Here is a 25159-nt window from a genome sequence, read left to right on the forward strand (position 1 = left end):
ACCAGGCGAGCAAAAGGGCCGGCAAGCTCCAGGGCCCCCGCATCCCCCAAGCTAAAGGGATGAAGGGTCGGGGAAGCTTTGGGGTGAGAAGAGGGAAAGGGAGGAGCGCGGGTTCGAGGGGCGGAGCTGGGGGAGGTCCGTCGGGAGGGAAAGGCCTGTCCGGAGACGGGGAAGCGGGAAAACGGGCGCTGCAGCCTCTGAGGTCCGGCTGGTGCGCGGGGCGCGGTACCTGGAGTCGAACTTTTGGCCGTCGGGGAACGTCCCCACGTAGTGGTAGCGCACGAAGTCGCCGCTGCGCACGGTGCGCGGACACTCCTCGGGCACGAAGCGCCGCTCGATCTGCAGCTCCGAGTCCGAACCCAGCCCCAGGCCCGCCACAGGGGCCGCCTGCCCGGTCACCCAGAGAAGCAGCAGGAGCAGCGGCGGCGGCGGGGGCCGCCAACTCCGGGCCCTGATCGCCATTGGAGTCGAGGAGAGGAGGGGGCGCGGCGGGGAGCCGCGAGGGCGCACGGAGCTCGGGCGGCGCGGGTCGGGCCTGGATGTGCGGCGGCCTTTGCAAACGTGGAAAAGACTCCCGGCTCTCCCCGGGCGGCAGCAGCCACCCCCTCTCTCCCGCCCCCCGCCCCCCGGCCACATCCGAGGGAGGGGAGGAGCCGCGGCCGAGCGCCAGGCCTGCCCTGCGCCGCCCGTCCCGTGAGCTGGCCAGCCCGGGGAAGAGGCGGGCCTTCTGGAAGTTCAAAGGGACCAGTCCCCGAGGGAGAAATCAAGAACTCTTTGGGATTGGGCTGCGATATACAGTTAGAAGAGAAAGACTTCTGGCCCAGGCAAACCCGCGGATCTCTGCCTACCCCTAGAGACTCCGGATTTAGGGCCCCTAGAGGCTCTACGTGGCCGCGGATCCAGTTACCCTTTGCTGATTTGGGAAGGGAGGAAAACTTCTTTTTAAAAAAACTTAGTTTCAAGGCTGGATTCTACGTTAAAACAGACTGAAGCCATCTTCGAGATTTCTTTCCCCAGGATTTTCTTTTAATACTTAGAGAAAAAGGGGAGACTCCGTGACAGTTGCTCAGGCAAAAGTTTTAAGATGTGAGTGATACTTAATAGCAAACATCCCACATGGTCCCACCCCGTGACTAAGCTAGTTAAGACTTCACATTACAGACCCAGATTCTGCGGGGAAATTTACTAGAGTAGTTAAACGCATTCTTAGTTTAGAATTGTTAATTCTTATTTATTGAAACTTGGACTAATGAAAGCAAATCACCAAAGGTTTGTCAACTTGTTTGGGAAGCAAACAATCCCAATACCAAAACCTGGCAAAGATAGCAAGGGAGAGAGAAGCTGGGTAGCAACCTAATCTCTAACTAGAAATGCAAAAATGCTAACATGGTGAGTAAATTGAATCCACCTTATTAAAGGAAAAAAAAAAATGTGGACTGTCTAGGTGACCTGCAAGTTAAGTCAGTGTCCTCTGTAAGATGAAGATAAAATGTGATAATTTTTTTAAAAATTATAATTATTAGAGTGTTATAGATTTTATTAGATCCAGGATCTAATGAGAAGCTACATGTAGCACTAAAAAAAAAATGTCCATTATTCGTAATAGAGCTTATTTTATTGAAATAGAAAACCTACTAATACAATTCAACCACTGGTAAGTTGAATTTGGGGTGATGATTTGCTTCCTTCTATGTACTTTTCATTAGTTCTTTATGGTTTTTAATAACTCTGCCAGGTTTTACATAGAAACAAACCAAAAAGTCAGCCTGGTTCCAGTCAGGAATCTTGCCCTTCCTTGTTGTGACTGTGGGCAACACATGCCACCTAGCTGGGCCTCGGTTTCTTCATCTGCAAAATGAAGGGGTTGATTTCTAAGACTTCCAATCCTAAAATTCTGTGATCCTGTAAGAGAGGAGACACTTCAGCATGCAAAAGAAGACAGACGCAGGAAGAAGCAGGTCAGGCAGTGATTGCCACTTCCACTTTGCCTTGTAGTACTTCCCAGTGATTTCTAGTCATTGATTTCTAGTCATTCCTTTTATTTATTTATTTATTGGCCATGTTGCATAGCCAGTGATTGACCTTGGGCCCACAGCAGTGAAAGCAGTGACCCCAACCACTGAACCACCAGGGAATTCCCTTGTTATCCCTTTTAAAATGTTAATTATCTGATCAAACAGTATGTGTACTCTACAACGTCTCTTTAAAACCTAACCGACATTCTTTGAACTGGATTTCTGTAGCAATCTGCTAAAGAGAAAATTTACCTCTTGGCATTACTGATACCATCAACCTAAGAACTGATAAAATCAAGCTGAAATTAAAAAAAAAAAAAAAAGATTTCCATTAAACTGGGGGTGACATTGTGAGAACTGGCCAAGTTTAAAAACTGTGAATCCAGTCAAGAAGAGTCAACAGTAGACTAAAAGCTCAGAAAGGTAAAGATAGGGGAAAGAGGCAGGTTGGTGAGAGACAGGAACCGGAAAGAAGGGAAAGGTACTGGAATTTTTTAAAAGGGTGGGGGGAGAAGCGAGAAAGATATCAAGAAGGGGAAAGTAGAAGATGAGAATCAGTGAGAGAACAGAGCCAGGGAACAAGAGGATGTGTGACACAATCGAGGCAAGGACATAATAGGAGAAATACACAAAAGGTCTGAGTCTGGGATGGAGGTGTGGAGTGTCCTGGAGGAAGAACTGAAGGGCGATTTGAAATAGGATCGGTCTGAATGAGTATCAGAAAACTAGGTTCTTTCTCAGTTCAGTTCAGTCACTCAGTCATATCTGACTTTTTGCAACCCCATGGACTGACCGAAGCACACCAGGCTTCCCTGTCCATTGCCAGCTCTCAGAGCTTGCTCAAACTCATGTCCATCGAGTCAGTGATGCCATCCAACCATCTCATCCTTTGTCGTCCCTTCTCCTGCCCTCAATCTTTCCAAGCATCAAGGTCTTTTCCAATGACTCAGCTCTTCACATCAGGGGGCCAGAATGTTGGAGCTTCAAAGGTTCTTTCAATCCAGCTCCATACAAGAAGTTAGTGGGAAAATTACAAACATAATCTGGCAAGTAAAGCAGGGCACTAAAGAAAGAATTCCACTTTTCATTGAGCCTGAAATAAGGAAGGATTCATGCATGAATCAGATCTTCCAAAAGCAGTAAACCCTGAAGGCTAAGCTATGGAAGCTATTAACTTTAGCTTGGTACATACTGAACTGGGGATAAAGAGAAGGCCAGTATTCCTCTGAACTGACCTGAGGCAAATGTGAAGTAGCAATGTCTTCTCTCCCTTCCCAGGATTTTCCAAGAAAGTCTCCCACCTTCAGTATTGGACAACACACTTGGAGTTGCCATGTGGTTTGATGGAAAATCCTAGACTAGAAATCAGACCGACCTGCTTGTAGGGCCACCCATCCCCCTATTCTCTGAGCATCACTTTCCTTATTTGTAAGATATCTTGCCTATCTCCATAGAGTCTCTGTGAGGATCAAGTGAAGCAGTTTAGGAGGGGTGGAAATCTGCAAAGTAATATGGAAATGTAAGGAATAACATATATCCATGAGTAATAGAAAACTCAAAAATCACTTAAACCATATATATTATCTCTCAAGAGCTCTGGATGGGAAGCAACTGCAGGAGTGGTTAATGAAGTGTCTCTAGAACAACCTCAGGTGGTCTGAGGGCTTCTTTTCCTTCCCTCCTCAGGGGGTTTGCTGCTGCCCCTTGTGATTACAAGATGCCTGCCCTAGATCCAGCTACCACCTACAGAGAACACCATCCTGAGGCAGAAAGGGAACCTTTTATCTTTCCAAGTATCATTTATTCAGAGCAAGGACAGCATTTCCAGAAACCCTCCCTCCTACTGCCCTCCCATCATGCCTCATTGACTGAAATTGCATCCCATGCCCATTGCTAATCTATCTATCAGTGGAAGAGAAACTGCATTACTATGATTGGTTTAAGACTAATTAAGATTCATTTCCAGAGAGGAGGGAAAGGGCCTCCCCTGAAGTAGATGGCCACCTAAGCGTCTTGTACAAAGCCAGAGTGGTGTGAGCAAGGAAATGAAGGGGGAATGGCAATTGGTTTGTCAACCAGTTTTTTGCCACGGATTGCTAATTATGTTAGCTGTCTCCTTTTCCCCTTCCAAGCACCAAAGAAAACACGTTGCCTGTAATTTTTCCTCCAATCCTATTAGTGACTAAATAGAATGCCAGTTGAAATGATTAGAAATAGGACTTGCCTGGTGGTCCAGTGGTTAAAAATATGCCTGTCAGTGCCGGGATCTGGGGGGTGCTGGGGTGCGCAGGTTCGATCCCTGATCTGGGAAGATTCCATATGCAGTGGGGCATCTAAAGCCCATGCACCATAACTACTGAGCCCACGTGCTGCAACTACTGAAGCCTGATCACTCTAGAGCCCATGCTCTGCAAGAGAAGCCACCACAGTGAGAAGCTCGTGCACCACAAGAGAGCAGCCCCCACTCGCCACAACTAGAGAAAAGTCCAAGCACCAACAAAGACCCAGCACAGCCAGAAATAAATAAACATCTAGGGGGAAAAAAGGCTTCAAACCTATCCAGTAACACAGTCAGGACTAGATACAGACACCCCTCTATAATTAGACCAACACCAAGACCCTCTTGTTGGATTTGAGGGTGAATCTGCTATCTTAGGATGAAGCAGAGGGGTAGAAAAGCCTGAAGCTGAGGCTAGAATAGGGAGAGACAACAAAGAAAGCATCTCTCACTCACTGGGCTAGGTGCCCTGGTACAAACTGAAGGGTGACTCCATGTATATTCACGGTTGGGTAATAATCGCTTTACTCTCTATTTCTGGAAATGAACTGTACCTGCACACCCCTCCAGATGCTATAAGCATAAACAAAGTATGATAGGTAATAATAATGATTCAGAATCATAACCACCAGGGTAAGAATTCCTGTTTGTTTCATTGCTTACTAGATGCTATTATACTGAGTTTATCACAATCAGAAAATGGGACTGAATGTGAGAGATGGCCCTGGGTAATAAAGAATTGCTAAGGCAATGAGTATAATACATGGAATTCTTACTGAAACTGAGAAAGGGAAAGTTTCTTCCATCTAGGACTGCTAATTTGTTGGCCATCTTTGGCTTCCAGTGGTCATCTTTTTCCCCACATGGGAGAAACTGCAAAGAATGAAGCAATACAAAGGAAAGTAAAGCTGAGAGAGAACTTGCCAACTATAACATTTTAGCACCTAGATCCAGCCATTCCTGAAGTTTTATCCTATGACATTTCACATGTGTAAGTCAATAAATTCCTGAATTTTATTTTCTTAGAACAGTTTCATTTGGGGACTTCCCTGGCAGTCAAATGGTCAAGACTCAAGAGTTTCCAGTGCAGGGGGAACAGTTTCCATCCCTGGTCAGGGAATTAAGATCCCACATGTGGGGAGGTACTGCAGAAAAAAAAAAAGAACAATTCGATTTGGATTTTGGTCCACTGTTGTCTTCAAAAGAATTTTTACTAATATTTGCTAAAATGTAATTATCAATCCCCAGGTCTTCTTGCTGAGAGATCAAATCACTGTGTTAGGCAAACTGACTTTGAATTGACTTTTATCAATTGCAAGTGAGAAAAATCCAACACAATTGCTTTCTGCATAGAAGTATATACTAAAGTTTTCAGATTATTTGCTTGCACGCTATAAGGTCACCTGTTGTGTTTAAATACTGTTTGTTGTCTTTTCTTTTTCTTTTTTCCTTCTTCCATTTTCTTTTCTTTTACTTTAGGCACATAACTGGTCCGCCACAAAGCCTCCCCAAGATGGGGAAAACAGTTCTGGTCTAGCTTGGTTGCTGTGAGCCACTGTATCTCTGGCATGCACCAAGGAGTCCTCTCACTAGGGGTAGAGTGTGGTTAGGCAGTGGGGTCTGACCTGACATCTCATTTTTTATGGAGCCTTAGGGCCTCTTTACGTGATCTCTCCCCAGTTGTTCAGTTCAGTTCAGTCGCTCAGTCGTATCCGACGTTTTGCGACCCCATGGACTACCGGACGCCAGGCTTCCCTGGCCATCACCAACTCCCGGAGCCTACTCAAACTCATGTCTGTTGCGTCGGTGATGCCATCCAACCATCTGATCCTCCGTCGTCCCCTTCTCCTCCTGCCTTCGATCTTTCCCGCTTGTTAGTTTAGGCTTTTTCTTAGCATGGTGGCTTCAATGCAACTGACGGCTTACATCCCTGAAGGCTTCAGGAGAAATACTTTCAGAGAACCAAGTGGGAGTTCAAGCTCCCCCTGCAGCATCCTAGGCTCCAGGGCTCCCGGCCTTCGCAAGGGGGCGCGCTCCGGCTTGCGGCACCCGCTGACCCCACCGCAGGTTTTTGGCGCTCCGAGTGCGGACTTAAGGCTGCGCCGCCGGGAGGCAGTCCGTCCCGCTGAGCTGCGGGAGGAGGCGGGGACCGGTGGCCTCGGCGATGAAATCGGGCGTGGGGCGGCGGGAGGAGAGGTTGCTGCGGGGCCCGGCGGACGCGGCAGGCAGGAAGTGTTGTCTTCGCGGCCCCACGAAGCCGGTTTTGATTCCGGGCGGCGGGACCCTAGACTCCCAGCGGCTGGCTGGAGGGAGGGAGGCTCCTCCCCCGAGCCTCGTCCGGGGACTCGAGCTGCGGCGGCGGGCGCTTCCCCGGCAGAAAGCGACGGTGCTTGGTCAGGACTGAATCCAGAAGTGCCCCCTGAGTGCCCTGGTCCTTCCCGCTCTCAGGTCAGGGGGCGCGCTGTGAACGGGTTAAAAGCCCCATCCTTTCCATCTTCTGCTGTTAATAAGGGAAGAGAAAGCCCACTCCCGTTACAGTTCGTGGGGTAAAGTGAAGAGAAGTAAAGTGGGGTGAGGGCCTGGCTCCTAACTACTCGGGAGGAGCTGTCAGGTAGAAGAGAGAGTAGACTTGTTCTCTCTGGTCCTTAGGATTTTTAACCAGGGATAAGGATGAAAGCTACTAGGAGGCCAGTTCCAGCCCAAGGAGAATTAGGACCCCTGTCAGCCTGACTTAAGAGGCAGTGTGCTCCCCCAGCTCCCGAGGATTGGAGGAGAGTCCAGATGACCACTGAGAGAAGGGTGGGTTGTAAAGGAGATTTAAATAGACATCAGGTGGAAAGTTGGATTAACGACCCTTTCGGTTCTTTTCTGTTTCTGTCATCCTGTAATCAGCTTTAGAAGTCGAACTTTCCTAAGTTTGATTTTCAGTTAGTTATTTGAATTGTTTCAGGCACTTCTCATTGCCTGCTTTCTCATGATTGCTAAGACAGACATGTCAGGAAAGGTCCTCAAAGGGTTAATCCTTCTCCTTCACCTCTGGGAGCTTTGATACAAAATGCTTGGTTCCTTGAAGCCTGACTTGTACTTTTCAGTGTGGCTCTTGAGCTGAATTTCGCCTCAGTGAGTAATGGTTCTGGATGATACAGGAGCTGCATTGCTAGCAGCCACAGTCCTGGCTCCTTCTAGACACCCTGGACTCAGGCAGGACTGAGGCCCGCTCAGCGCTCAGTATCTTTAACTATAAGATGCCAGATGGTGGTTAATACTCTACATGTTTATTTTGAAGCTCACAGAACTTTTTCACAGACAGGAGGAAGATGATAACATTTTATAGGTGAGAAAATGGAGGCTCAGTGATTAAGTCACTGACCTGTTTAGCCAACAAAGCTACAGCAGAATTGAGGTGTACTCAATTCTCAGACCAATGCGATTTTTCCAGTTTCACAGGTTTAAAACTGGCTAGGCTATGAACATGTTTGCTTTTTCTAGTTCAGAGTTGTGTTTGATTTTCATAAAGTTTAATTTATATCAGAGTAGTACTTGTATATAGCTTAAAAACTCAAATATTAATAGTATTTACTAAAAATCGTACAAAAAAATAGTGGTGGGTTGCCACACTCCTCATTCGCCCCCATAGTTCCCTGTACAACCCTCTACCCCCAGTTCTCTCCTAACAGGGCCAAGACTTCCATATGCAAACACTTTTAGGTTTCACTTCTTGGATTTAACTGCACGTTTCTAAATTGTATGCTTATACTGCTTTTGTTGATTCAACACTCTTAGACATTATCTATTAACTTCTTGTAAAGATTTAGTTCTCCTATTTGCCCTTTCTGTTTCCATCCTTCTGATTGAGCTCCATTATGATGTAATAACTTCCCTAATCAATGTGAGTACTAACATGGTTATAATTATGCAGTGTTGCTTGTTTTTGAGTCAAACGGTATGATTTTCTTGTTTTCTAGTATAACTGTTGCCTTTTGAATAGTAATAGCCTCAATTTTTCATTTGCTTCTTATACTATTCAGTTCAGTTCAGTTCAGTTGCTCAGTCGTTTCCGACTCTTTGCAACCCCATGGACTGCAACACGCCAGGCCTCCCTGTCCATCACCAACTCCCGGAGTTTACTCAAACTTATGTCCTTTGAGTTGGGGATGCCATCCAACCATCTCATCCTTTGTCATCCCCTTCTCCTCCTGCCTTCAATCTTTCCCAGCATCAGGGTCTTTTCAAATGAGTCAGCTCTTTGCATCAGGTGGCCAAAGTATTGGAGTTTCAGCTTCAACATCAGTTGTTCCAATGAATATTCAGGACTGATTTCCTTTAGGATGGACTGGTTGGATCTCCTTGCAGTCCAAGGGACTCTCAAGAGTCTTCTCCAATACCACAGTTCAAAAGCATCAATTCAACACTCAGCTTTCTTTATATAGTCCAACTCTCACATCCATACATGACTATTGGAAAAACCATAGCTTTGACTAGACAGACCTTTGTTGGCAAAATAATGTCTCTGCTTTTTATATGCTGTCTAGGTTGGTCATAAGGAGCAAGTGTCTCTTAATTTCATGGCTGCAGTCACCATCTGCAGTGATTTTGGAGCCCAGAAAAATAAAGTCTGCCACTATTTCCACTGTTTCTCCATCTATTTGCCATGAAGTATGGGACCAGATGTCATGATCTTCGTTTTCTGAATGTTGAGCTTTAAGCCAACTTTTTCATTCTCCTCTTTCACTTTTATCAAGAGGCTCTTTAGTTCTTCTTCACTTTCTGCCATATGGGTGGTGTCATCTGCATATCTGAGATTACTGATATTTCTCCTGGCAATCTTGATTCCAGCTTGTGCCCAGCGTTTCTCATGATATACTCTGTACATAAGTTAAATAAGCATAGTGACAATATACAGCCTTGATGTACTCCTTGTCCTATTTGGAACTAGTCTGTTGTTCCATGTCCAGTTCTAACTATTGCTTCCTGACCTGCGTACAGATTTCTCAAGAGGCAGGTCAGGTGATCTGGTATTCCCATCTCTTGAAGAATTTTCCAGAGTTTATTGTGATCCACACAAAGGCTTTGGCATAGTCAGTAAGGCAGAAATAGATGTTTTTCTGGAACTCTCTTGCTTTTTCAATGATCCAGCGGATGTTAGCAATTTGATCTCTGATTCCTCTGCCTTTTTAAAAACTAGCTTGAATATCTGGAAGTTCACGGTTCACATATTGTTGAAGCCTGGCCTGGAGAATTTTGAGCATTACTTTACTCGCATGTGAGATGAGTGCAATTGTGTGGTGGTTTGAGCATTCTTTGGCATTGCCTTTCTTTGGGATTGGAATGAAAACTGCCCTTTTCCAGTCCTGTGGCCACTGCTGAGTTTTCCAAATTTGCTGGCATATTGAGTGCAGCACTTTCACAGCATCATCTTTTAGGATTTGAAATAGCTCAGCTGGAATTCCATCACCTCCACTAGCTTTGTTTGTAGTGATGCTTCCTAAGGCCCACTTGTCTTCACATTCCAGGACGTCTGGCTCTAGGTGAGTGATCACACCATCGTGATTATCTGAGTCGTGAAGATCTTTTTTGTACAGTTCTTCTGTGTATTCTTGCCACCTCTTCTAATATCTTCTGCTTCTGTTAGGTCCATACTATGTCTGTCCTTTATTGAGCCCATCTTTGCATGAAATGTTCCCTTGGTATCTCTAATTTTCTTGATGAGATTGCTAGTCTTTCCCATTGTACTGTTTTCCTCTATTTCTTTGCATTGATCACTGAGGAAGGCTTTCTTATCTCTCCTTGCTGTTCTTTGGAACTCTGCATTCAAATGGGTCTATCTTTCCTTTTCTCCTTTGCTTTTTGCTTCTCTTCTTTTCACACCAGGGACTTCCCTGTGGCTCAGATGGTAAAAGCGTCCGCCTACAATGCAAAATACCAGGGTTTGATCTCTGGGTTGGGAAGATCCCCCTGGAGAAGGAAATGGCAACCCACTCCAGTACTCTTGTCTGGAAAATCCCATGGACGGATGAGGAGCCTGGTAGACTACAGTCCATGGGGTCACAAAGAGTTGGGCATGACTGAGCGACTTCCTATACTATTATCAAGTGCTATTTTTTCCCCTGAGGCTTCAAAAGCTGAAAATACTTTCCCCATGTATTCTTATCTAGATAATCAATTATTTTATTTTTCACTTGGATCTTTCATCTTTTATCCTCCAGTAATCCTTCGTTACTTTCTAGACCTGGAGTGCAACCATTATCCTGGAACTTCTTTCACCAATATCCTGTCTTTTATCCCATTCCTGGATTGCATCTGTTCCTCCTTCTGTCTTTACTCCCATATTTTGCTGAAGCACATTCTGTAATTTCCCATGAAAGAGTGTATTGGAGGTAAATTTTTTGACGCCTTGCATATCTGACAATGTCTTTATTCTGTCTTTAAACTTCATAATTTGGTGAGGTATAGAACTCTAGGTCAAAAATTATTTTCACTCAGTTTTGAAGGTGGTGTGTACTTTTCAGAATTGCTAAGGAGTCTGATGGCACTGTGATTCCCTTTCTTTTACAGGTTACGTGCTCAGCCTTAACTCTACTCTTAAAGCTTTGGCAACTTTACTTCCATTTATTTTTGCCATTCTGAAGCTTATGATGTGTGTCTTTTTTACAAGTTTCTTTTCATCTTTTGACATTTCATGGGTATATTAAATAAGTATACTATGTTTTGATTTCTTTTTCTCCTTTTCTTTTTCTTTCTGTTGGATTTCTGTCGATCCTGTAATTATCTTTTATTCCCAGTTGTTTATCCCTTTGACTCTTCAATCTATTTTGTAGATTTATCTTCTGTTTCTTCTATTGCACATATTTTTAAAATTCTGCTCTCGTATTTATCAATTCAAGAACTTTTTCTCATTCTGAGCATTATTTGTCCATAACATCCTTTCTTGTTTCTTCTTCGAGGATAGTCATTAATTTTTCTTTATTTTCTGCTCCTTCCATTGCCTTTGTATTTGCCTTTTCTTTTGGTCTGTCTTCCATTTAGAGTTTTCCCCCCTAATGCCTGGATATCTGGGTGTCTACTCATATTTAAGAGTGAGGCCCTGTAACACCCTTTGACAAGCATCCACGTATGAGACAGAGAGGGAAGGTGCTTGTTCATTGACTGCGTAGTCTCACTAGAGGAAGATCAGGCTGTGGGTAAAGATTTTTTTTTTAGGGCTCTTCAGCTTCTCTAGAGAAGACCCTTCAGTCTGGGGATCTATGCTTAGATGCAAGCTTTCTGGGTGGGTTGGAAAGGAGAAGGCTGAGTGTCTTGAGTTCATACAAACTTCCATTCAGCATTGATTTCCAGCCCACACTCACTATCACCCCCATCCTCAGCTATGCTCAGAGGGCACTAATCTGCTGTCACCTTCACAGGTTGGGTGGGCAGTTTCCTGGATATAAGGAAGGAGGAAAAAACTGGTGGCTTCAGCCACTCCATGTCCACATTCCCTAACCCCATCTCCTGAAGACTAACTTCCTACACAGACAGAAATCAGTTCTTTCTTCCTTCCACTTGCCCAGATTAGTTGAAATCTTCCTCTGATGTTGTCTCTGCTGAAGATTCCTTTGTAGCTTTCTACCTTTTAAATTTGTTTGTTGTTGTTATAACAAAAAAAATTAAGCATGTTGTTCAGTCTGCAATTTTATTAAATGGCAGGCCCCACAGTTTGTTTGTTTTTTCAGAAATTGAATTGAAATCCTTTGTCCCTGATGTACCCTCTTCAATGTCCACTGGCCATTTTCTTACACTTTACCTTGCTTCTCTTGTTTTAATATGTTAAAGTAATGAATTGTTTAGCCTGAGGAAAAACCATCAACCGCCTTCCTTTAAACTTATGAAAACAGTTGTAAAATGGACTTTTTAGGGAAGCCATTGCTAATAATAGATTTCAAAATGTCTAGTCCCTTCACACTCCTTTTCATTTTGGCATCAATAGTTACATATTTTTTCAGTAATTTGGATTTCAGTTTGTTGGCCATATGTTGTTGTTTGTATAACTCTTGTGGCTCAAAGGATGTATTCCTGGATCAGTTGGTTTATGCTGGTACCAGCAGTCTCCTTTTGGTCTCTATGCATAAGGCATAGCATTAATGTTTCTAATGAATGGATGCCGATGAACTGTTATCATCTCTCCACTTTCTGTTAGAAAATATTTCAAGCATTTACTTTGGAAAAGCAGTGTCCCACACATAAAAAGCTAAGTCTCTTCATGCCTGGTTGTTTGCTATGTAGTCTTCAGGGGCAGAGCTTCCTCTGTCTATATAAAGCATATTTCAGGCTCCATTTTTCTTAGTCCCTGTTACCTTCAGTTTTCTTTCAGAAATATATTAACCTGGGCTTACACCAACATGGCTGTAATGAAGATACCACTGATTTTGCTTTTCTGGTGTAATTAGAAAGCATTTTGCAAGTTAATACCTGTGCATGCAAATGCAAATAGAATGAATAATAAAGACTCTCCCATTTATATGATCCTTAGTTCCCCTCCTTAGAGACAAGCCAGTTTTTTAGATATCCTTCCAGAGACAGTCTATATGTATAACAAAGGTGGGTGTGTGATGGCCACATGATGACTCCTTTTGCCCATACACACAAACACCAAGGGAATTCCCTGGCAGTCCAGTAGTTACGACTCAGGGATCTTACTGCCGGGACCCTGGGTTTGATCACTGGTTGGAGAACTAAGATCCCACAAGCTGCCTAGTGTGGCCGAAAAAAAAAAAAAAAATTCACTCCAAATGTAATGGTTTGCTCTTCACTCCCCTTTTTTAAAAATTTAAACTTATGGAGACTGTCCCATATGGATATCTAGTTCACATTTTGAACATTTCCCCCCTGGTCATAAAGTAACACATCTTCATTATAGAAAATGTGGAAAATTAGTCATCCTGGCTCTCACCATCTGGGTGCATCAGTGGTAAAGCTCGCATGTGTGTTTCCAAGTTTCTGGAGTCAAGACACAATTTTAAACCAGCCACAGTGTCCAGATGTCCTCAGTTGGATATTTCTTACAGAAGCACTGAACAGACCTGGCATGTTCCGTTGTCCTGTTTCTTTGTTTTCATTCTCATTTTTGTTTTTGGTCCCTTGGGCATTCACAATTAAACCCAAACACCCACACAGTGTGTTTAATAGGGAGTAGGTAGTGTGTCAGTACTTAAAAATGAACATGAGCATTTGGTGCTACTTTTCTAGATCTGGCATCCAGAAGCCTTTTCTGGAAGTTTCAGCAGGGCAGTGACAAGTGGAAATGAGTTGGGAGCACGGGCATGATTTGCTTTCTCAGGACCCTGGGGTCTGAGAGCTGTGCTGGTGGAAGGGAAACTACATTTGCACACAGTCGCCTGCTTCTCTAGCAGTAGTTCTTCACTGAGTGTCACCTATTATCCCGGCACTGAGCAGGAGACCTGAGTCCTGAGAGGTCAGAGGGCAGTCAGGCTGCTGAGCAGCAGACAGTATCCCCATAGCCCACTCAGCCCACTGGAAGGCCAGGCCAGGCCTTTCAGGGAGGATCTTGAATCTGAAGCTGGTGGGTGGGGAGTGGGAGAGGAGCCTCTGGGACAGGTCAACCCCTTCCTTCTGCTACAACAGGCCCTTCCCTCTGGCTTCGCTCCCTGCCCCCTGCACAGTCCCCATCCCCATGACCCTCTCAGTGTCATGGAATTTGAAAATTATGATAGGTAAATCACCCACTCTGTCCGTGGAGAATCCCATGGACAGAGGAGCCTGGCGGGCTACAGTCCACAGGGTCGCAGAGAGTCGGACACGACTGAGCGACTTCACACACACACACAAATCACCCACAAGTGGAATGACAGATTGGAACCATAATTAACTCAAAGCTCTTTTTACATCACATTTTCCCTGCAATCTCTTGATTCTTCCAAAAATAAAATCATGCCAAGACACCAAGTTATTATTTCAGTGAATTTAAGTTCTACAACCCAGTAGGATGTGGTATAGCATCAGTTTATTTATTTGGGACTTCTGACTGCTGGGCATATTTTATTAACTGTTTAGTTATAATGTTTTCAGTTTTTACTGAAAAAACAACAACAACAACACCTTTTTATTTTGGCCTATTGATGCCTTTTGCTGATTGAAATGTGTTATATTCCTGTAAACATGGTTGATGATCAGTGTTTTGTGTTTTTTTTTTTTCCTTCTAGTTATGAAGAACCTCCTCCTGAGTTTATCAAGGTCAGTGTAAAGTTTGTATTTTTGGTTTTCCTCTGAGACAGATTTGACCAGAGCTCAGACTCAGTCACTTGTTATGAAAAACAGCTGCTTAAGGTTTGAAGCTCCTTTACGGTAGTCCTGTCTCTTCTCTGCAGATGGCAGTCAGTTCGTGCACTTTGGGCTTGTCATAGTCTGTGCCTTTGCAGAAGTTTAATCTGCCTTGTGTCTGTCCCTAAGACACCACTGCAGGCCCCCTGGCTGTCCTCAGCACTCGCTCCCCTTCTTTCTGTCTCCCTTGCGACTGCGTCTTCTCAGAGCTCTGCTGCCCCATGTTCCTTCTCTGACGCTCCACTGCTCCTTTCTTGACTGTCATCAGTTCAGAGAACAGTGGACTCTGAGGACATGTGCATCCATCCAGTCCGGCCCCGCCTGGTGCAGAGTCCCTCCCCCAGCACCCCGGCCACAGTGTCGGTGTGTTTCTCTGGGAGTGAGACTTAAGAGGACTTAAGGCCAAAGTAACCTTTTCTGTTTGGTAACTTTTCACTTAAAAAGAAATTTTTTAGAAAACATTCTGCCGGGGTCCAGCCCCGGTGGATCCAGGGAATTCGAAGGGTGGACGGCGTCGGCGTGGAAAGACTTGTTTATTTATTAATGAAAGATTAGATTAAGAAACTATAGTGTAGTAAGAAGATTAAGTGGAAGAAGAGGGCTGAATAGCTTGGTTTACGCGGAAGGCCAATAAAATCCCAGACAAGGAATTTGCACCATCTACGTTGGGCCACCGGCGCCCGCTTGAATATCTAAGGGTGCCTCGCCTTAAGCTCCCTTTCTCGCGGGTCTTAACAGCCGGGGCAAGTAAGTAGACGTGGAGAGCCTCCGCGCTCCAGGTGGAAATTCAGCCCGAAATTAAAGTAAAGAGCAGAGAGAGGGAAAGAGAGAGAAGAAGAAAGAGAGAGAGACACGGGGGGAGCCAGAGTGCCAAGAAACCAGGCCGGGAGACTAGTTAGAGAAGCTGGTCCAAGAAGCTGGCCCCCGGCCCCAGAAGCTGGCCCCTGGTGCTGGCCCCCGGAGCTGGCCCCCGGAGCTGGCCCCATCCTTTATTGTTCAGAAGGCCTTTTATACTTTTTGATAAAACACAGAGATCAATGGGTAACACAAGATTATGTAGCGTTCGCAGCTCAAGCTCTTTCTATACATCATTTGGCATACAAAAGGTCTCAGGTGATTTACATTATCTTCTGGCCAAGAGGCTTGTTAACACTTTTTGGCTCTCTTCCTTAATGAATGTTAATCTTGTTTCCCCTGAAGTGTTTTTCTTTAATCTACATCTCCTTAAAGCATTAGCATTAAAGTTACATCTCTATAGAACAAAGGTGCAGTGGGACACAACAAAGAGGGTACTTAACTCAAAGATCTAATGTTGCTAACACAAGGTCTACTACTTGTTATTTTAACTATATCTACAACTAAAGGATGTGAAAATTTGGCAGCAAATATTGATTCAACAAATGAAACCTTTAATCAGTCCTATTCTAAAGATTTTGACTCCTCGGAAGCTCCTACATTCCTAGGATGTTTTAAGCTTCCTGTGCCTCCTGCGGTCAGGAGGCCTCAAACAATCACACGCGCAGCTGTAGGAGTCCTGCAGGCAGGCTAGAAAGCCATCAGAGGGTTTTTTGGATTGAGACACTCTTTCAAATGCAGAAGACTAAAGCCCTGAATTGACTTTTTCCAGAAAATGTCAGAAGAGTGGAAAAGCAGAGCACAAAAGCCGGCAGATTTTTGTTGGGGTACATGCTTAGGAATTTCCAGAGGGGTCCCTGAAGTCTGAGCACGCCTTGCATATGTCAGCTTCCTTCCTCATGACCTTGTCACGGGCGGGATTCCTCACACTGGCTCCCAGCAACATTCTTCTATTATAAATTTAATATTCATGGAAACATGAAAAAAATCATAATGTAAAAAAACAGCACTTTAATTATACAGTGCAGTTATTTGGTGGTGAAAATGCATCTCACAAATACAGGATGTATGAGGTTATAAAACATGACAGTGGTCTTCAAGGTCTAATAATCTATTTTACTCTGATATATTATTTTTATTGTTCCAGAAAACCTTATTTGTTTAATTCTATCTTCTGCCTCATTCCACAAAGTTTCTAAGTTAGAAAATTTTTTGTGATCTTAGAATCTAATTTTTGTGATCTGGAATTAGAATTTGGAGCTCACAGATCATGCCTGTGTAAACAACAGTGACTTTTCTCTAAGAACAGCTACTTTGTTTTTGTGGTAGGCTAGCCTACTCCAGTGTTCTTGCCTGGAGAATCCCAGGGCCGGGGGATCCTGGTGGGCTGCTGTCTATGGGGTCGCACAGAGTCGGACAAGACTGAAGCGACTTAGCAGCAGCAGCAGCAGCAGCTCTTCTGGAATAGTTACTTCCATTTTCTTTCTCAGTTATACTCTGTCTTTCTAGCTCTTCAGAGGATAACGTGATGACATAGGGGTCTCCAGCCCATGAGCAAGCCAGGCAGTGCTGTGTTCTCAAGCGGGTAGGAGGAGAGCTCTGGCGCTTTTTTTGTCATAGAGCTTACACACTGTTTCCTTTTTCAGGAAGATGAGACTAAGCCAGAAGACTGTATACCAGATGTCCCAGGCAATGAACATGCCAGGGAATTTCTGGCCCACGCACCAACCAAAGGACTTTGGATGCCACTCGGGAAAGAAGTCAAAGTCATGCAGTGTGAGTGTGGACGGGTTTCAAATAACAGACTCAGTTCACGCAAGTTATAGACCACTGTTTACAAACGAGTTCACTCCTTTTAATTCACTCTCACACCATGCTGTTGAAGTCAGGGCATGATCTCTAGGCGATAGATGAGGAAGCCCCCTTGCATGTGTTAGTCAGTGTCTAGGGTAAGTGGCAGAGCAGCGCCTTGACTCCAGGGCTTCTGGCTGCAAGGGCAGTGATCTTCCACAGGACTGTAGCCGCTCGCAGAGTCTATGCTTCAGTAATATTCCTGTAACAGAAAGGATATTCCATGTAGAAATGCCATGGGGGACGAAGGATGCATTGGGGGTCACCTGGGGTCTCCTTGGGTCTCACCTCAGCGTGTCCTCATTAGTGGTGTTTGTTTATCCAGATGACCTGAGAGGAGCTCTGGGCCACACAGGGTGGGACTGGACCAGGTGGAGCTGTGTGCACACCATCCACCACACCAGCATAAGATGGCATTTGAAGAAGGGGTACTGCTGCCTTTAAAGACATTTGTTTGTACAGAGATTCTTCATGCACACAATTAAAATAGCAGTTCATGTTTCTTTGCCTCCATTCCACACCATCCTTTCCCAGTACCTAGGTTACTGGGTAAACAATTAGCTTTATTCAGCATTGCAGGGAATACCTGAGGGCATGTTTTTTAGGGATTTTGGTGTCCATCTTGAAGACTGGCAATCACAGTGATTCTTACTCATCACTGGGAGATAAAAAGTTGTTGGAAGCTCTAAGTGTGTGAGTAGGGCTTGTTGAGTTTCACTGGAGGGTGATCTTTCTAGTCTGTCCAACTGAGAACTTATGAGGTCAGGACCTGTAGGTTTTTCTTCTAGGGCTGGGTTGTATTTTCCCAGAGAAGGCGGCTCCTCCATGAAGGGTGAAGGGCAAGCTGCTAGTGTTGTGGAATGTAACTGGAGCAAAAAGGCTGGGAAATCTTGCTGTCTGCTTTTTTTAATGTGTTCCCATAATCTTCTGTATTTACTGTCGCACCTTGCCTTCAGGTGTATCTGATGTCCTTTTGCCAGAGATCCTATGATTTACCTTTTTCAGACAATAACTTCTACCAGGGCTAGTAAGAGTTACCCTTGGACTTTTAATCAGTCCTCATTATTTCAGCTCCTCCTTTACCCTTACATTCAACAGTATCTGGTGCTCAAAGGTCAATTCCTGAGCTCTTTGGAGGTTCTGCAAAGAAAAATTGAGTTGATTCTCAGTTCTCCCCGCTGGTGCCTTAGAAGTGAATTTTCTGGTGTCTGTTCATTTTAGTGTTTACTGCATTGTGATATACAAAATTTTTTTGCATTTGACTCTTACAAGTTTTTCTCTGTATGTTTGGGTTTGTGGCCTTTTGAAATGCTTTATTGCAGTTTAATATAGATATTATGAAGTTCACTCATTTTAAACAGTGATTTTTTTTTTAGTTAACTACTGAGTATATTTGTTTATTGCCATAAATAAGTTTTAGAAAATTTTATCCTCCCATTAAGATCCCTCAGGACTCTTTCCCGTTAATCACCATTTCAGCCCCAGATAGCCATTAATCTACTGTTTTTATCAATTTGGCTTTTTTGGATATATTATATGTAAATGAATTCATACATCCATTTATAAATTACATGAGAAATTCAACACTTTGTTATAAAATAGGCTTTTTATTCAATAAAATAGGCTTTGTGTTAGATTGCCATTGCTAAGTCGCTTTGGTCACGTCTGACTCTTTTCAACCCCATGGACTGTAGCCCACCAGGCTCCTCTGTCTGTGGGATTCTCCAGGCAGGAATACTGGAGTGGGTTGTCATGCCCTTCTCCAGGGGATCTTCCTGACCCAGGGATTGAACTTGTGTCTCTTGTAGCTCTTGCATTGCAGGCAGATTCTTTACTGCTGAGCCACTGGGGAGGCCCTTGTGTTAGATGATTTTGCCCAACTGCAGGCTAATGTATCAATAGGTGTTATGAGTGCATTTAAGCTAGGCTAAGCTATGATATTCAGTAGGTTAGGTGCATTAAAGTGCATTTTTGACCTACGATATTTTCAACATACAATGGGTTTATTGGGACATAACCCAATCGCAAGTTTTCCTTTGTTTTTTAGGATCTTACATGGTTCATTCATTGATTGCATTTGTTTTTAGAATCGGAGTTTAATGAAGAAAAACTTTGATATGATCTACCAATTCTTTGTCTTCTTTAAAGGAAACTGTGTTATCTTACAGAAATATTTCCTTTTTTATTTTTGCTTCCAGGCTGGTGCTGTAAACGGTATAGTCACTGAACAGGGGACAAAGAATGCCCTTTTTTTTTTTAATCAAAGGCAACCAAAAGTTAAAATAGTTCAGAGTAGTAACTAGAGCCCCACCATATCAATTTACATATATCAGAGACAGTGAATATCAGTGAATTAGGCTGTAATCAGTGAACTGGAAATTCACACAAAATACATTCCCAGAGCCATTCAGTCAAAGTGTCTGGTGTTAACCACATTTGTGTTAAGTTACAGGCATACCTCGGAGATAAGGCAGGTTTGGTTCTAGCAATATCTAGAAATGAATATCACAATATAGTGAATGACAAATTTTTTTATTTCTCAATACATATAAAAGTCATGTTTACACTATACTGTAATTGGTTAAGTATGCAACAGCATTCTGTCTAAAAAACAAAGTACATAACAATTTAAAATACTTTCTTGCTAAAAATTGTTAACCATCATCTGTGCCTTCAGAAGGCTACAGTACTAACTTCAAAGATTACTGATTGCAGATCACCCTAACAAACGTAACAATAATGAAAAAGTTTGAAATATTGTGAGAATTACCATAATGTGACACTGTGACATGCAGTAAGCAAGTACTCTTGGAAACAGGATGCTGACTGACTTGCTCGACACAGAGTTGCCACAAACCTTCGATTAAAAAAAACGCAGTATCTGCCAAGTACAATAAAGAACAAGGTATTATGCCTGTACATTTGTGAGACAGATTCTTTTAAAAAAATTAACTTCTCATTAAAGTGTTATTTGCTTATACCTGGGAAAAGTAATTCTTTTTCTGAAGCAGACATTGTTATTTATTCAATCACTTTTTTAAAGTTATTGTATTAAACAAAAACATGTTTCATAGCTAAAATAGGGTTTTAGTTTTCCAGGCTTTACCTAAAGATTGTATCTTTAAACTATAAGCTAGAAATGTATATATAAATTGTATATACTCTTTACTTGACAGTAAAATAAATCTATCATTTCCTCATATTATTTTAACAGTCACTTCCCAGGGGTGTAAATTCAGTAACTGCTTCTATCAAGTAAAGTATGCAGCTTTCTGGCTGTACTGAGGTTAGCGTAAATCAGACTGGAGTCAACAGACATTCTCCGGTTTTTATGACATTTAAGATGCTGTGTTTTCATTTTAATAATCTGATATAACTTATTTTGACATCAATCATTCCACTTCTAGTGGAATAACAATTTTTACGGATACCATAGAACATAGTTTGGCAATAAATCCCAGAAACTTTAAGGATACTCATTTTGATTCAGAAATCCTACTTATAAGAATTTACCTTAAGAGTATAAGAGAACATTAGTATATACACAACTATTTACGTGTGTATAGGATAGTTTCCCGGAGAAGGCAATGGCACCCCACTTCAGTACTTTTGCCTGGAAAATCCCATGGATGGAGGAGCCTGGTAGGCTGCAGTCCATGGGGTCGCTGAGGGTCGGACACTTTCACTTTTCACCTTCATGCATTGGAGAAGGAAATGGCAACCCACCCCAGTGTTCTTGCCTGGAGAATCCCAGGGACAGGGGAGCCTGGGTGGGCTGCCGTCTATGGGGTCGCACAGAGTCGGACACGACTGAAGTGACTTAGCAGCTGCAGCAGCAGCAGCAGGATAGTTTTCATTATAATTTATATGTTTAGAAAAATGAAAACTAAAGAAAAATGGAAAACAACTAATAGTTCAACATACCAAGATAAATTAAATACCGACATAAATTACTGTAACAGATTATTTAGCCATTAGGAATTGTGGCTTAGAAGAATGTGTTATATCATGGGGACATGTTCATGAAAGTGTAAATGAAAAGTAATAGAATTTTATATAGTATGATTATGATTTTTCATAAATTATGAGTAATGATTGAAAAAGAGACCAGGGAGTTCCCTGGTGGTCGTGGTTAGGACTTGGTGCTTTCATTGATGTGGGCACAGGTTCAATCCCTGGTTGTGATACTAAGATCCCACAGACTGCATAGGATGGCAAAAAAGAAACCCCCCAAAACAAGAGAAAAAAAACAAGAGACACCACATGTTAATGTTACTGTTATCTCTGGGTAGTGAAGTAATCAACTTTTTTAAAACAATTTTTTGACAGTATCTAAAATTTCTATTATAAATGTTTATTCTTTTTTAAAATGCGATAAAAAATAAAACAAGATAATTCACATACCATAACATTTCCCATACATGTGTTCTTATTTTTAAGTAATTCAAATAATTTAAAATTATCTATACCTCCAGTATATTTCCAGACTTTGGGAGACTTATATATTTTTGTATATCTATAAATGTTTCATTCTTATATATGATTTTTTTTTTGGTATTTATTATTTAGCTGAACCAGTTGTGGCATGTGGGGTCTAGTTCCCTGACCAGAGATTGAACCCAGGCCCCCTGCATTGGGAGAGCAGAGTCTTAGCCACTGAACCACCAGGGAAGTCCCCCTATATGTGATTTTATAATTCACTTGTTTTTCTTAATACTATTAATATTTCATGGTCATGTATCCACATAGAACAAAGAGAATTGCTTCAATATTTCTTCCTTGAATAATATTTCATGATTCTGCTATGGTTTATTTCTTTATAGTTCAGTTCAGTTCAGTCATTCAGTCGTGTCTGACTCTGCAATCCCATGAATCGCAGCACGCCAGGCCTCCCTGTCCATCACCAACTCCTGGAGTTCACTCAGACTCTCGTCCATCGAGTCAGTGATGCCATCCAGCCATCTCATCCTCTGTCGTCCCTTCTCCTCCTGCCCCCAATCCTGTATTTTTTTCCTTTTGGCTGCATTGTGTGGCTTGCGGGATCCTGTTCCTTGATCAGGGGTTAACCCTAGGGCCTCCACAGTGAAAAGTGCAGCGTTCTAACCACTGGACCACCAGGTTAGCCTTCCTATATCTTCCTATTTGGGAAATTCTTTTCACAGCTTCAGTGAGTTGGCAGTGCTGGTGCCCCTTAGGAAGGATTAGAACATTTGAACAACCAAATTGAAAAAGAATAACTGGCTTTTAGTAACCTAGGGGTTTAATGTTTAATTAACTAACAACCTAGCAACCCTAACCCAACTTTAACCCTTTTTTCATCCAACCCTTTTTCACCCTTAAGGCACATGAAGATCCCATGTATGACATCATACAAGAGAATAAAAGACACAAAAAGGATATAAGGTGAGACTGTTCTGGTAATAACAATATCTTCTTAAAGTCTGAAATCATACAAAGTTAGAAACAGCCATTCCAGTATTACAGAAAAGGTTTAATGAAGATGGTATTTTAATTGTGAAATGTTTGGAGAACAGGAGTGGTCCCTGAAAAGACCAGTATGTGGGGAACGCACAGGCAGCCTGTTCCGCTTGGGTTAAAGTTGGCCAAGCCCATTCACGTCATAGACAGTTGATGTTGGCAGCCCACACTGTGATATCTAGCTCTACTATGTGATTGAGTCTCTTTCTTATGTTTTACCTTCTCCAGTGTCTTTAAGGGTCTGAGCTACTGTTAAAAATTAGACATGAATAAAGAGGGTGAAAAAACAAGAGGGTTTTTTTCAAATTGGTGATATTGAATTGTAATTGTTGAAGGAGATTACCTAGTATTCACCTGAGAATACAAAATGGCTTGTACCCAGGGATTGAACCCAGGTCTCCCACGTTGCAGGCAGACACTTTAACCTCTGCACCACCAGGGAAGCCCCTGTACACTGGTTACAGTCATGTAAAATAGGCATGGATATAGCCAAGAACGGGGAAATATGCAAAAGTAAACATCAGTACTGTCTTTAATGAGGTGACTATTTGTGACAGCTTTCATCCTCTCTACTGCTCTTACATTTTTATCTAAAAAAAAATTGTTTACATTGACTTGAATATGGTTATTTCGTCAATCTTATGTGTTTAGGATACAACAATCAAAACAATTACTGGAGGATTCAGCGTCAGATGACGATGGGAGCAGCTCCAGTTCCTCAGAACAGAAACGCAAGAAAAGAAAAAGAAGAAAAAAATGAAAGCATAAGTCTTCCAAGTCGAATGAGAGTTCAGACTCAGAATGATGGAGCCTGGCTTGTTCAACATTCTCTTCTCAAAAACCAAACACTGTGGCCAAAGATGAGAGGACCCGTGGAGGAAGACGGAGTCAGAGAGGAACAGGAGAGACGCCCAGAGGGAGGGGCTGTGGAGGCCCAGGTGCAGGTTCTCCCCTGCCTTCCAGGGAGGATGTGAGTAGTGTGTTGCCAGGTGCTAGCTCTGGACACGCCTGACTTCAGGCTGGAGAGCTTTTCCCCTTTTGCTCCTCCCTGCTGATCCCTGTGGGTCCCAACTCCTTAGAAATGCCTCAGGCAGGGCGGCCAGATGAAGGGAGTCTCTGAGGAGCTCCTCTGGGGCTGCCGTAGGTTCCACCTCCAGGGTGGAGCTACCTGTGTAGAGCTCGGGCTTGATTTCCCTGTGCTGCTGAGGATAATAAAAGCTCACTATTTATTTTAAAAATACTCATTTATTTTTAAACCATCATAATATACTTATGTCCAAATTTAGAAGGTGTATGAGGGGAATGCCCTGGCAAGTCCAGTGGGTAGGACTCTGTGCTTTCACCACCGTGGCCCGGGTTCAAATCACTGACTGGCGGACTAACATCCTGCAAGCTGTGAGGTGTAATCAGAAATATATATAAGGTATATATGGTTTTAATCATGAAAAACTTTCCTCTTTTCTTCCCCAGCTATTTAGTTCCCTTTCCCAATGGCTATCAATTTTACTAATTTTTCATCAAGTCATCCAGAAATATCTTACGTATCACAAGCAAATTTTTTTCCCCTTTTTTAATACAAATGCTAGCATACCAACCCATTTGTGTGCATTGTTTAGGTTTTTTATTTTTCAGCTCAACAGTGTAAAACATGTTGGTCTTTGCTATACACAGAAGTCTCGAGTTCATGAAACAAGGCAGTGAAAGTCGCTCAGTTGTGTCCGATTCTTTGCAACTCCATGGACTATACAGTCCATGAAATTCTCCAGGGGAGAATACTAGAGTGGGTAGCCTTTTCCTTCTTTAGGGGATATTCCCAACCCAGGGATCAAAACCAGGTCTCCCACATTGCAGGCAGATTCTTTACCAGCTGAACCACAGGGAAGCCCATAAAACTTTCTCATGTTTGGCTGACTTCTCAGGGGAAGCGATCAGTTCAGTTCAGTCACTCAGTCGTATCCGACTCTTTGTGACCCTATGGACTGCAGCAGGCCAGGTCTCCCTGACCATCATCAACTTCTGGAGTTTACTCAGACTCATGTCCATTGAGTCAGTGATGCCATCCAACCATCTTATCCTCTGTCATCCCCTTTTCCTCTTGCCTTCAATCTTTCCCAGCATCAGGGTGTGTGTGTGTTAGTCGCTCACTCATGTCCGACTCTTTGCAACCCCATGGACTGCAGCCCACCAGGCTCCTCTGTCCATGAGGTTTTCCAGGCAAGGATACTGGAGTGGGTTGCCATTTCCTTCTCCAGGGGATCTTCCCAACCCAGGGATCGAACCCGGTCTCCTGCACTGCAGGCAGATCCTTTATTGACTGAGCTACAAGGGAAGCCCAGCATCAGGGTTCTTGCTCAGTAAATCTTTA

At 43.2% G+C, this 25159-nt stretch overlaps 2 protein-coding genes across 2 annotated transcripts in view; one reads left to right on the plus strand and one right to left on the minus strand.

Annotated features, from left to right (window-relative positions):
* Positions 1 to 703, minus strand: part of FKBP9 (FKBP prolyl isomerase 9) — a 43177-nt gene extending 42474 nt beyond the window's left edge. The window contains exon 1 of the mRNA XM_069588092.1: positions 230 to 703. Within this exon, the coding sequence (XP_069444193.1) occupies positions 230 to 636 (407 nt within the window). The 5' untranslated portion in view covers positions 637 to 703. The remainder of the gene's footprint in view (positions 1 to 229) is intronic.
* Positions 704 to 6374: 5671 nt separating this feature from the next.
* LOC138439385 (retinitis pigmentosa 9 protein homolog) lies at positions 6375 to 24032 on the plus strand. The gene is made up of 5 exons (XM_069588125.1): positions 6375 to 6741; positions 14493 to 14523; positions 17112 to 17241; positions 22658 to 22719; positions 23446 to 24032. The coding sequence occupies exons 2-5, from the start codon at positions 14495 to 14497 to the stop codon at positions 23552 to 23554; spliced, it is 330 nt and encodes a 109-aa protein (XP_069444226.1). The 5' UTR covers positions 6375 to 6741; positions 14493 to 14494; the 3' UTR covers positions 23555 to 24032.
* Positions 24033 to 25159: the final 1127 nt, after the last annotated feature.

This window comes from Ovis canadensis, chromosome 4 (genome assembly GCF_042477335.2).
Source record: "Ovis canadensis isolate MfBH-ARS-UI-01 breed Bighorn chromosome 4, ARS-UI_OviCan_v2, whole genome shotgun sequence".
Taxonomy (NCBI): domain Eukaryota; kingdom Metazoa; phylum Chordata; class Mammalia; order Artiodactyla; family Bovidae; genus Ovis; species Ovis canadensis.

What these genes read in the sequence shown, in the direction of transcription:
- LOC138439385 (XM_069588125.1), top strand. Translation starts at nt 14,495, where the DNA reads ATGAAGAACCTCCTCCTGAGTTTATCAAG. An exon ending in CTCCTCCTGAGTTTATCAAG is followed by an intron (nt 14,524 to 17,111) that starts GTCAGTGTAAAG and finishes TTCCTTTTTCAG; the next exon opens with GAAGATGAGACTAAGCCAGA. An exon ending in AGAAGTCAAAGTCATGCAGT is followed by an intron (nt 17,242 to 22,657) that starts GTGAGTGTGGAC and finishes TTCACCCTTAAG; the next exon opens with GCACATGAAGATCCCATGTA.